The 13542-nt window shown below is 31.9% G+C and overlaps 1 protein-coding gene across 1 annotated transcript; it reads left to right on the forward strand.

Moving 5' to 3' along the window:
• The first annotated feature begins 939 nt into the window (after positions 1-939).
• LOC130644569 (armadillo-like helical domain-containing protein 3) lies at positions 940-13236 on the forward strand. Its single transcript, XM_057450229.1, has 26 exons — positions 940-1094; positions 2116-2172; positions 2368-2433; positions 2846-2926; positions 3384-3491; positions 3637-3682; positions 3877-3923; positions 4478-4552; positions 4707-4793; positions 4975-5031; positions 5274-5317; positions 5401-5467; positions 5928-5977; positions 6110-6194; positions 6758-6818; positions 7302-7409; positions 7585-7643; positions 8381-8446; positions 9330-9396; positions 9587-9647; positions 9812-9983; positions 10701-10827; positions 11519-11594; positions 11797-11875; positions 12041-12157; positions 12615-13236. Exons 1-26 carry the CDS (start codon positions 1023-1025, stop codon positions 12705-12707), a joined length of 2028 nt encoding a protein of 675 aa, XP_057306212.1. The 5' UTR covers positions 940-1022; the 3' UTR covers positions 12708-13236.
• The last annotated feature ends 306 nt before the right edge of the window (positions 13237-13542 follow it).

Consider the following 13542-nt stretch of genomic DNA (forward strand, 5'->3'; position numbering starts at 1 on the left):
AAAGTCTGTTGTTATTTCCGTTTTCATAAACTATACACAATCCTTAAATCTTAATAAGAGCCCAGGGAACTAATTAAATTATTAGAGTGGATAATATAAGAATAATGTTATGGTGTAAATGCATGCATCTTGAATTGTAGGGGCTGGTTAACTGCTTTTGGCTGTTGTGAATGGATATATGTGACTCTTTATTTTGGTCACAAAGTGATAATTTTACATTTTGCACTGAAAACAAATACAATTTAAGAATTTGTTTTTCTTTATGTATTTAGACTGTTATTATTCCCTTTTCAGAATTTTTAATAGTCAATGGTTTATTCATTAACCATAGTTGTGTGAAAGCAACTCTGAACATATCTGGTTACTTCAGCCGTAAAATGGATTTACCTTTTTACAACTCGAATTAGCAGTTCACAATTTGTAAACGTTTTTCTTGCTGAAATGCGAATATAGTTTACTTTTTATTTGTGTCTGCTTTCTTTATATAAAAAACCTGGATACCTGTACTTACTATGATGCTATGGACCCAATAAATATTTTTGCCTTCAGCAAATATTGCAGACCTTTGATCAAACTTAAATGGTTAAACTAACAGTTAGGTTAAAATACCTTAAATGTACGAATTTATGTGTGTTACATGTACTGCTCTAACAGATACCTACACAGTATTTTAAACAACTTGTTTACTTTAAATGTTATGCTTATTTTTATATTACACTCAGAAACAAATGCATTTTTTACTTTTACTAATTCTAATAAGTTGTAGATTAATTATACTTTATTTGTTGAACTAGCTAAATATTCCTCTTTCTTTGTTTTAGCTGAATGATTTCGTTTTTGTTTTGTTATTCGCAAAAATAAACATATGCAAAAGTTTTGGCAAATAAAGCTATTTGACTTGTGGGAAACTTCCCTTAATCTAAAACAAGATGTAATACTCACAACAACTATTCTGATATAGAATTAAAAAACATTTTTAGAACAACACACCTGTAAATAATTACAATGCAAATGTATTGAAAATGAAACAAAGTTCACCAACTAGAAAGAACTTCAAAGAAAAAATAGTTATATTCTACGACTCTGTGTTTCAGGTATTATACATTTTTTTATTATTTTATTGTTATTTCAATGTTGTTGAATTATTTGGCGCAAAAGAGAGTTATGGGAATATATATAGTAGTAATTTGATGTTTATAAAATATGGGATTTCTTAAAATTATTGTTTTAGTGTTTATTTATTCCAAGCTATGGAAAATAATTCGGGGCAGCATAAAATTTTTTTGTTTAACTTAGAAATAAATAAAATCATTTCTAAACATGACAAGAAACATTTATGATACACACACGCCAAAGGATATTTTTCATTTTTAAAAATGGGGAAAAGCCTAGAATTTGTGTTTTTTTTAGGCCCTCACAGGAACAATTTTCGAAAATAAATACCTTAACAAATACCTTATAAACCGCGATCCAGCTTTTTTTACTTGAAAGTCAAGATTTTGATTGAAATTTGAGTTTTTTAATTGTTTATGTTAAAATTATAAAATGTAACTAAAAATATTAAAGTTATTGACTTTTTTTCTATAAAATATCAAAAAATAAATTTTGGGTTAACTTTTCTTTTGAGGTTTTGATTTAAAAGTTTGTTTTTCTAAAGAAGTCACGAAATGTCAGTAAAGGCAACTATTGCCTTGTTTGTACATAGCTTGAAATTTCTAGTTGTGTAAGGTTTTACACACCCTTAAAAATAATTTTTCCAAGGTAAAAACAAAATATCACTAAAATTTGGATAACAAGACTATTTTTCATTTAAAGGGTCGGATGCAGTAAGTTTTACTGAAAAAATCGTTTTTCCAATTTTACCATTTTGCCAACAAATAGTGAACAAAACAAAAAATTTACATTTTAGGTATTTTCAATATCGTTTATTTTTACTTGTGTTGTTGGAAACTATAGAAAGATTCTGGGTTGTTCTGGGAATGAGCGTTTTTAGTTTATGTTCTGTATACATTACAACAGTGGCATGTAACAGCGGCTCTTCCTAAATAATTTACCTTGATAACCCTAACAAAAGAAAAATGTTTAACTTGTTAATTAATTACTATTTGATTTTAGGGTGAAGATGTGTCTGCAATTAGTCCAAACATATGGAATGAGATTTTCCTCTTGAAAGTAAGTCAAAAAGTTTGCAATTTATATTATCTGTCATTTCTCTATGAACATTGGAAATGTTTTATATAGTTAAAGAACTTAATTAGATTATTGTATTGAATAGAGGTTTATGTTTTCGTAAAAAGTGAGTGAAAAATAGAAAGCGGAGAGTGTAAGTACATTGTATCCTTCATTCACAAAGGTTTTATTTTTTAGGTGAATGTTCCGTATTTAGAAGAATTATTACGCTGTTTGGAGCCAGATGATTTATTGAAATTAAAGGTCTGTTCTGATTTTTTTAAATTTTCACAATCGCAGGGTAAAAATTTCTCTTTATGTATCGTATTATTACTTGCTCCATTATTTTCTTTGGAACTAAATTTCTGATTTAACCATTTGTAGAGAAACCAATATATCATTAAATTACAAGAATAACAATAAGGCTTTTAATAAAAGCAATGGTAATTATGATGCTATAAATAAACAACTAGTGGAGCTCTTCTGCAAGTTTGTGTTTGTGTATTGCTACCACAGAAATGCTGACATCTGGTTTTAGATATTTTTGTGGCTGTGGCTTTATATGCAAATAAATTCATAACCAATGTTTTTAATTCTTGTCTGGAGAATTGAATTTTATGCAACAAGATAAAAATAATACGTGAAAATCATATAATTTTTCTTTTTTAACATTTAGGGGAATATCAATGAGTTGTTTTCAAGATGCTGTCTTACTTTGAAAGAAGATCATCAAATCAAGATTGTGAATGCTCTGCAGGTATTTTAATTTAAATGTCCCTCACATCAGATGCTGTTTACTGGCTTGTTAAACAAAATTTTAAAAAAGGGCATGATACTAATCTTCGGAACCTGTAGACAGAGTATTGTGTTGATGGAATCATTTAATAAGTCCAAAATCGCTGATGAACGAAAGAAAAACTTTAAATATGTTGTTACTAAATTGGAAATCGTGATTTTCAACAGATAATTAACATGTTGTCATATAATCTTATAATAAAAACAACATCCAAGCAAAATTAGTTTTTAAAAGCTCTTGGAAGAGTCTTGTTATATAACCTTTTAAGCTCTTACTTTTACGATTTTCAAGTCATATTGTTAACATTACCATACGCTTTCGAAACGTTAACAACGTTTTGGTATGAAGATATTCTTTCTCTACGTTCTTTTTTTTAGATTTCATATTTTTACTCAGATTCATTCGTTTAATGTTTTAGACTTTATGTACTGTTATGAAATGTGTGTTTGAGAAGAAGTTTTCAGACTTTGGCTATGATGTTATCAATATATTAGTGGGATTCGATGAAGCTGAAATTGGAATGCAGGTGATGACATGCAAATTTTTGTTCCACCATTTATACTTCTTTTCTCCTCCCTATATACTCTCCCCCTTTTTTACGAATTTGTTTATATATATCTTAATTTTTTATTACTAATGTTTGCATAGTTCTTTTTTTTTGTTGGTTATAGAGATTGATAGATTGTCTGAGTGGATTTCTGGTTGGTGATTACTCAGGTAGGGACGTACAACAATATATCATACTTTTTACTTTTCTTAGAAAGCTTTTTGTAGGAAACCACTGTCTTATCAAACGAATTTCAGGTATTTTTTAGGACCCATTCGCCACTCTCTAGATAGTCTCAAGACTGTTGTACCTATTTTAATTCTGTGCATGATATTAAATAAGAAATATTACCTTCTCTTTTCAGTCAGTCTAAAGAACCTGGTGCTGAAATTGCTTCTTATTATTACAACAGTATGTTTAATTCTCACATTGAATTGACATTGTGAATTTTGTATTGTCAAACACATATGGTGTGGGTGTCTGCTGGACCTTAAAATCAAGTTATGAAGTCTTACAACTTTGAAATCAACTTATGAAGTCTTACAACCTTGAAATCAAGTTATGAAGTCTTTACAACCTTGAAATCAAGTTATGAAGAAAAACCAAGTTTATTTGTTAGAACGTAAATCCTAAGCAGTACTTGTTTTGACTGAACTCAACATGCCCCAATTCGTTAATTTTTCTAATAGAAACCTCAAATGCTTTAAAACATACGCTTTACCAAAAATATTTATGTTGCATTGTTTCGTAGTAACTTACTTATTGAGTTTTTATAGTCTATTTTTATAGCCTATATATTTTCAATAAGTTTGAATGTTGGGAAATTGCAATTTTTGGGTCTTTCATACATTTGCCTAGAAGTTCTCCTTATGTCTATGTACGTTAAAAAAGAAAAAGAAAATCATTAAAAATATTAAAAAAAAACTATTATTTTATTTTTTTATTTTTCTTGAAATTTGTTTCAGGCAGTGGATAATGTCAGTAGCAACACCTTATTAGAATATTTGATGATGAACAGTGTATTTGATACGATTGTTCAGGTATGTACTATGACAAATGTAAACTTAACCTGCCCCTTCACCTTTTTTTTTACTTACACAGGTATAACTGATGTTAAAAAATGGTGTCCCAATTGTGGTAGTTGTTGTGCCCCCGGAACATCATTTATTATTCACTATTCTTATATATTTTTAGATATTAGCTGATCCAGGACTAAGATCTGACCATGGTCATGAAGCCATCTTGTTGTTATGCATATTAGTGAATTACAGAAAAAATGAAGTAAGCAGATATTTTTGCGTGTGATTGACGCATATTGGACACAGCATAGCTGATTCAAAACAGTTCTGTTGAACTTCTTTTTATATTACAGTCTTGTAATATAAAAAAAAGTCCAAGAAATGAATTCATTGATTGCTACAAAGTTACTGGCTTTATTTCAGAGTATTTAAATTTCATTTAGATGCAAAATCCCTACCTGATAAAACTTTCAATTCTCGACAACGAATTAGCTTTGAACGTAAGTTTTTTTGTTTTTTGTTGTTTCTTGCAGAAGTTTGAACTCCTGAAAGTTATCTCTTGCTTTGATGTATAAAAGGAAGTAAAAACATCTTCTTTGTCATGCTTTATCTTGTTGAATATTCTACTAAAAAGAATTTAATCAAACTTGTGAAGATAGACAGACGTCCTCCGCTCTTTTGTTAATTTTTTTGATATACTATAAAGTTACTGTAATAGTTTTTATTTGTTTCTTTTTGGTAGGGATTAGGTTTGGTGATTTCTGATATTCTCTCAAGCTGCAACAGGTGACTATAGTAAAACTAGATACCTCAATGTTTTTTTTGCACAACTAGTCTTTTAACCTATGTTGTAATTATCTGTTTTTTAGAAAGTTTGCATTGCGAAAATCTAAAGAAATTCCATCTGGTGGCTTATTTACGACATTCACTAGTTTTGTAAGCATACTTTCTTGGTCTAACTTTTATGACCTTATTTAATTCCCCAGTTCTTTTCTTGTGTTGTCAGCTCATTTGGTGCCATCTACTGACCGCTAACCGGCTTGTGTGGCAGGCAAGCAAGTTAGAGCAATGCTATAGTATCTCTGGCGGTAATGTAACATAGTTACAGTCGGAGGGGAGAAAGAGCCAACCGTTAGGATGGAATCCCCAGGGACGTTAAACTTCCCGTTACTTACTTACTTAATTACTTGTTCGTGCTAAAAGGAAGAAGATATTTCTCTCCTTTTACCATCCTCTTACTATTTTTCTGTATTTTATTTATTTGATAAATTTCATATTAAAGCCAGAATGAATTACTTTTTCGCTGTTCATCTTTTTTCACCAGCTTGTCTATTAACGCACTCGCTTTTACTTATTTGTGTTATATTTATACATGTCTGTTTTGTGTTTCATCAAGGTTGGTAGTATGTTCGTGCAAAGCGAAGCAGACGCTCCTTCTACTGTGAGGTATTATGTGTCATTTTTATATATTTTAGCAGACATTTATATATTTGTGATGTGTGATGTTACGCACTTGTGACTGGAAAAGTATTATATTTCCACCTTTATACTGAAAACGTAATATTCTTTCTTCCGTAGCTCGGATAACGATGCAATCTTGCTTGCGTTGTATGAAGCTGTGTTAACCAACAGAAATTTTTTCACCGTTCTCAGCCACGTCATGGTTAGTTAAACAATTGAGGAGTTTACGAAACAAAAACGGGAATTATCTGCATTAACGTTGTCAATAACTATTCCCGTCATCTGAAAAGCGTGCTAAAAAATTAAACAAGCGATGACGTGAAATAAAATCAAAACAAATATGGCTGCTGTAAAAAATTGCAAAAAATGTGTAACTGACAACAAACTGTTGAACACCCAAAATTTAGAAAAAACAAATTATATTCGTTTTTTCTGCGTGCTTTTATCCGTAGTATTTTTAGTTCATCGAATATTTGACTTTCTACCAATAACCTCAAATGGTTCTTTTCAAGTCGTAGGGAGACCTGTGAGTTTGTTTTCGGGCTTACCCTGAACTGTACATAAGCATTAGAAAAAAAAAATTCTCTGTCGTAGATGGTACCGTCCTTGTTTCGTAAGATCGCTGATGATAAATTCATTTAGTTGATCTTTTAAAATAAAGATGTTTACGTTATTATTTTTTTGCATGGAAAGTGGCTGGCAGAGGAAAAAAACAAATATAGTCTCACTTATACGTCATTGTTTTTATACTATATGATATTATAGAGTCACGATAAAGAGGCAGAGCATGCGCATAAACACCTTGTTATTGAACGAACAGTGTCAGGTGAGTTCCTTATAATTTGGAGCAAGAAAACTTGATAGTGTTGTTTGAAACACATTAAATGCACGTTAGAATGTTTTGGTTTGCTTTGGAATTTTTCCTGCAAAAGGGCTGCTCCAACATGGACTGCTCCAACAAGCTCCTGTTTATTGAGATCATAAGCCTATGGCCTCGTTCCTGGAACAATGCAAAAATTTCTATTCCCATCCAATATAGGAATACATCGATTGGCAAGATAATTAAAGCTTTAAAAATATGGTTTCACCTTTTATCACGAACTGTTTTTTTTTACTTTCACTTCACTTGTGTAAAGTTTGTTTACAAGACAAGCTTTCCTAATAAAGTCTTGATTTTTACCTTTTGCAAGTAAAATTAATTTATCTTATAAAGGCCATCTAAAAAGAGTCTCATAATGAAATTTGCAAAGAGTTCTTAAATGCACTTCAGTGACAGTAGCAGCTTTTAAGTCTTATTTGCGTTATTTAGCTGGCGAAGAATCTCTGCAAGAAGAAGAAAACATCGACCAAATACAGTCCGGTAACCTGATGGCTACGTTTTTACGATTTTCCTCGATCTCGATACAAGACACGAAACGTAAGCATCTATTTTTATACTTAATCAGAATACAAGCCAATCAAATGTACCAAAATGAACGTGCAGGACCACGTGCTTGATGGATGACCGCAACACGCTTTGATGTTTTTACTCGTTTCTTTGTTATTTCTTCGTGTTAGACTTCATACCAGAAAATCTTTTTCCTTCGTTATAGATGAATCTGGTGCACATACAGCTCGTCTGTGTTTAATTATATTGAATTGCATTGTGGAGGTATATATTTCACATTTCTACGTAACATGCGCCGAATTATATATACGGTGACGAGTAATGACGACTTTTGGAGAATTCGGGGCTCATACAAATATTGGAGTCAATCAGCGGTTTATTTTAAGTCAGCAAAAATTTGCCAAGGATAAATGCTTGATGCTTCACGTTGAAAAATGTGCTTTTTCAGAAATAACCTTACAGAAACAACAGAGCCAAAATATTGATTTCTCTTAAAATCTACAAGAATTGTTTATGGTGATACCCATTTTTTTGAAATAGTAACTTTTGTTATACGATTTATGTGACAAAAATCTTAAAATGGAATATTATAGTTTTTTAGTGTTTTTTTTCCGAAACATCCTAAATTCTTCTGAATTTGTAAAGTGTTAAATCTGTGACCACCTTGATTATATTTCACGTCGGCAGGTTGTATACTGTTTTGCGATCGTACGCTCCCATAAACGAACAAGTTAAATTTACAGAAAACCGTGACAACAAAACATACGTTAAAACTACATCTGGCCCAAGTAAACACCCCATCTGAAATTAAATCATTTTTTAAATCATTAAAACATTCTTGTCTACACGTTGACGTTAGCCTCAAGAATTGGTGAATATCGGCGTGAATTAAAAGGCTGATAGCGTTTTTCATGATGATATAATAATCTATGACATGCAACCATATATTGTGTGATACACGTTTAAAATCTGCGTCATTTGTTGTGTGTATTTTGTTTCAGGATCAATATGCAAATGCGTTCCTTCACGACAACAATTTGACATTTTCTGTTCCAATATATAAGCTGGTAGGAGGTTTTTTTTTTGCTTTCTATTGAAGCCTTCTAATTTTTATTTGAAATAAACGAACCCTTTAAAATACTTGACTATGAAGCCTGTTAATCTTTTTTTTAAGGAATACAGATAACTTTTTCATCTGATTAAGACATTTTTTTGGTCCCACTAATTCTTGGATCTTTAATTTTTGCGTACCTCTTCGACTTATAAATTCGCGTAATTTGTATTATACAGTCCTTTACGGAAGCCAATTAGGGTCATGTTATGCTTCGTATCAAGGAGCTACGAGTTAAGGACAATAAGATAATTCTGCGATATTAAGATAATTTTATTATGTTAATTGACAATTTTCAGATAATTTTTCTATCTACAGATAATTTTTCAGTGAGAACATTCACATAATTGTCTTTCAAATCAGACGCAGCCGTTGCCATACCCGCCATATTTATTTTTGCTTGTTTGTGTTTTCACTGGATTCGTATTGTAAAGAATTGTCCGCAAATCGTAAAAGTTAGTCTGCAGATCGTAGAATTATCATGATCATAACATTATCTTAAGATAAAGAAATGTCGATTTGCGATAATATGCCTATTTCGCGCGAAACTAACGCCGCGCGAAACTAACGCCGCGCAAAACTAACGCCGCGCGAAAATTAAAGGATCTAATGTAAATAAAATAAGGTTTAAAATCCTTCCAATTTTCCCCTAATCACTGTATGTATTACTCTCTCCCCCGATTTTATCTTTGCGTTACCCACCAGAGAAACGCATGTTATTGCTTTAACTCTTTAACTCCTAAATCAAATAAATTTCGAATGCGCCTAAGTCAAACTTAAACTTCTTACCTTGCGATTATAAATTACAATCGCTACTACATTTCTACCTTTTGTCTTAGAATTTGTATCACAGAAAAGTCGGTCTGGAAGTCCCAAGCTCAAGACCTCTAGCATGTGTCTTGCTAGGTAATATATATGAAATCTAATGGAACTTGTCCAAGTTTTATTTCTACGAGCTGTTGTGAAGGCTGATATAGAGGGAGAAGGATTTTTTTATACAGTTACAGGAGCTGCATATAATATACGGCTTATTAAGGACGGGAAAAAATACATCTGCACGAAACTTAAAATTAAAATCCTTTTTTTATTTTTTTAGATTTAATGGTAGAATTTACCATCACGCATATGATGAAAACATTTCCAATCGATTTATACAAGTAAATTGTCTGTTTTGTAGAAATGTCACTGAGCTTTGCGAATTGATAAACTGTGTGTGGATGACAGATGAGGATTAAAAATAGCAGCTACTTTTTCAATCCATGTTATAATTTGTAATTTTTAACTTTAAAATTGTGTTAACTTACGATTTTTTGAAATTTAGGCGCTGTATCGGGATTATACACAGGTGTTTATGCTATCAAAAGAGGTGTCGAATACGCTTGCAGTACTGCTGGAAAGACCTATGGACGGCACTTATGAATTTACTTAAATATATCATATCTAACGAAAACCTCTTCATACCGAAATATAATGTCTTAGATTTGGCTGTCCAGGTAAATACAATAAACAATATCTTTTTTTAAACAATTATAATTTGTTTGGTTGAGCATACGCTATGTCAATACCTTAGTGCAGCTAAAAAAACATGGGCTGACTGCATGTCAACGTCGTGGATAATGCTGAACATTCTTATCTCAGTAACAAAGAGCAAAATTTTCATAGCTTTATTAGGGAACAACAAATGTTGACTAATTATTGACGAACAATTCTTCATAGCCAATGTACTGAGGCTGTATGTCGGCTCTATCGCGGACCGTAAAAACATAGGATTCATCACAAAAGATCATTTTGTGTTTTGCTATTTTAGCTATTTTTGCTATTTTTCTTGTGCAGTTTGTTACAAAAAAAAGTTTAAAAATGACAGTAGCGTACGTGCCACAAACGTTTTATTCAACAACGTCTTTTTTTGGAACAAATCCGTCGACCAAAACTCGTTTAATTTCTTTTAAACTTTCTATAACAAATTTGTTTCCTTTACAGTAACTTTAAACAAGTTTTGCTCCATGGACTCGGATAATTTTTTTGAATCTTTTTCTTTTTTAGGTTCGTTTTCTTTTATTGACTAGTGTAGCTAGGAAACTATTTTCGTTTCTTTTTTTCTAATTCAATTTTCTTTTCTCGAATCAGAGTAGAAAAACTCCTGTTAATCTCGTGGATAACTCCTGGGTAATAAGTGGCTACGCTAAAACGTCAACATACTATTTTTATAGGTAGTCAGCATCTTTAATTTATTTATTACTTATGGCGACACATTTCTTCCGACGCCCACTTCATATGATGAACTCTACTACGAAGTAATTCGTGTCCATCAAATATTCGACAACTTGTATTCCTTAGGTAAATAATCTAACTCTATTTTACTTTATATTTTCCTGGCTTCGTTTTTAGTAGGATGTTTTATTTTGTCTATTAATTTATGTGTCAACTGAAGATGGTAATACTTTTTACCGTGAAGTTCTATTTTGATGTGTGTAAGGCCTTCCAACTGGTTTATTTTCTAAAATAGCCAAAAGATTACAATGAATATATGTGCAATTAGCCTTGTGGTAGAGCGTTTGCTTCCAGTGCGGGAGGTCTTGGGTTCAAACCCCAGCCGAGTCATGACAAAAACTATAAAAGTGTGAATCTATCCTTCCTGCTTAGCGCTCGGTATAAGAATAGGATTGATATCTTAGACGGTTGTCTTGTTAAGCGCTGTTGTGCTTGCACGCCCTCCGTAGCTCAAATTGGAGCTTTAAATGCGTTAGGACCCCCTTCAGAGGATCCTCGTTGATAGCAGTACCAATATAAACTGAAGAGGCTATCCTGGGTAAATAATTTCAATAATAATAATAATTGGTGAAAAACTGAGTGATATGATGTCAAATAAGTAAGAAATTTATTGGCAAAGATATCAAAGGAGTTAAAAGAACTTTCTTTTTTTGCAAAAGTGCTAGTTATTCTTCAAACAAACCCGGATAACAAAAGTCGCTTTTTCTTTGATTATTACTGCTTTTTTAACGTTTTTTTTTTTTTTGTTATATTTTAGCCTTACGCTATATATCCAGCGATAATGAGTTGAAAACATCAGCAAACAAATTAAGTAGCTCGTTGGTTAATGTCAGGTAGGTTCGTGATCACGTACGCTTCTATAGTATGACATCTCGCCTTACCAGATGGTAACAATGGAACAACAGTCATTGCAAAATATTATTTATTTCAATTTTAGTTTGATAGATTCTGGCTAGATAGATAGATAGATGGGCGGTATCTAGTGATCTTAGTATCCACTGACTTTTACGTTTATCTATGCTTGATTGTTTCTAGAGCTATAATTCACCACTTCGCACCAAAAATCGACACTTACACTCAAAAACATAACAAATCATCTCTAACAGAAGACGAGGTATGTGTATGTGTTTTTGTAGCGGTTTGTGATAAATTATTTCTTATGATCTGCAGAACACTAGCGTATCCTTTGTGGTGCACATCCGTCCAACAGTTAATGAAGAGTTTGGCCAAATGCACTTTGATAGACAGTTCAAGATGATTTATTGTTTTGGTTTTTTAGGTCTTAGAAGTCATTCGAGGAAATTACGAAACTCTGACCTTAAAGTTAATGGAAGGTTTGGATTCTTATTCAAAATACTCGGAACAGCCGAACGAGACTTCTTTTTTTACTCAACTGGTATGTAAAATTAAAGTTAGAGTTGTTATCTCTGCATTGTCTGGACAATAGCTTTTGATTTGTTAGATACAAGTATTCACTTGATTTTAAGCCTATTTTTTCCTGAAGTATAAATACCTTAAAATTAAAAGAACCAGTGAGGATTCTTAGGGGAAGTTACAATAATATTGGCAAGAAGAGAACTAACTTTTATGAATTTCTGTCAATATGAATAAGCATTGCGCATAGTGGATTTAATAATGGCTGCCGAGCTGAAAAATGTACGGCATAGTTGATACATAATTTAATTCCCTATACTTACTAAAGGCAAGTTATCATTGAAGCAGCTCCGTGGGGGGTTTTATGGTGCAGTATTAAAGGCGGTCAAACTCGGCAAACAACCAATCAAATTTGAGAATTCTTTTAACAAGCGTGTTCGTTTGAATGAAAATTTCTGATAGCATTTAATATTCTTTAGATTCGTGGAATAACAAACCGTGTTCGGCGCAACATTCACGTCACCAACCTTCAACAGCTTAGCGTGCTACAAGAATTTTCAACCATCACGTGATACCATCACATCATCAAATACAAGCATGAGAATCATCATTGGTGTTGCATGACTTTCTCTGTTTTTCACTCACCAGAAAACCCGTTGTTTTATAATCGTGACTATTAATTGTTGAACAAATGGTAGAAAGAAGGTGATATAGACTGGACAGTTGAACAAGTCTTATTTGTATGGATGAGTGCGTGTGAGTTTGAAAGACAGTATCAGCACTCACCTCGATTTTTCTTCTAATCATTTTTCTGCGTTCACTTCAAACTATATTTTAGTACTTAACAATAATTTTTTTATTTTTTTAAAAAAAAAACGTTAAAGGCACTGGAGATGCATTATCATCTTTTTGTTTAATTTTTAAGGTCTCAAATTTCGAAGTTTGATCGATTACTTTTGTTATATTAATTGCGTTTAAAGTTATTTTGGTAAACAAGGTAATGAATTCTATACTTCTACGCTAAAACACATGCTGGGATTGTAATATATGGGGATTTATTGTCTAAATGAAATATATATATAAAACAGAGAGTTGTTTTTCCACATGTAATGTTAAATATCATCAGATTTGCAAAATCGCCTTTCAAAGTGAAATCCGCGACGAAATTCGATAAAAACGAAAGCTCTGACAATGTTTACGGAATGAAAAAAAAAGTTTTATGAAGAAAAAACGCAGCAGCTGCAAAAATTTTAAAATGATTTTTTCTCTTGGGATCTTTTACATTTTCTTAGTTTCTCAGGATATAAAAAACAACCTGCGCAGCACTCAACATCAAATAGTGTCACCTTGATATAACCAGCAGCCGGTACGCTTGTTTGGCGTAAAACTGTTCGTTTGCGCAACTAA

The sequence above is a fragment of the Hydractinia symbiolongicarpus genome, chromosome 5 (assembly GCF_029227915.1).
Source record: "Hydractinia symbiolongicarpus strain clone_291-10 chromosome 5, HSymV2.1, whole genome shotgun sequence".
NCBI classification, from domain to species: Eukaryota; Metazoa; Cnidaria; class Hydrozoa; order Anthoathecata; family Hydractiniidae; genus Hydractinia; species Hydractinia symbiolongicarpus.

What these genes read in the sequence shown, in the direction of transcription:
- LOC130644569 (XM_057450229.1), top strand. Translation starts at nt 1,023, where the DNA reads ATGAAACAAAGTTCACCAACTAGAAAGAACTTCAAAGAAAAAATAGTT. An exon ending in ATTCTCTCAAGCTGCAACAG is followed by an intron (nt 5,318 to 5,400) that starts GTGACTATAGTA and finishes TCTGTTTTTTAG; the next exon opens with AAAGTTTGCATTGCGAAAAT. An exon ending in CGACAACTTGTATTCCTTAG is followed by an intron (nt 10,828 to 11,518) that starts GTAAATAATCTA and finishes GTTATATTTTAG; the next exon opens with CCTTACGCTATATATCCAGC.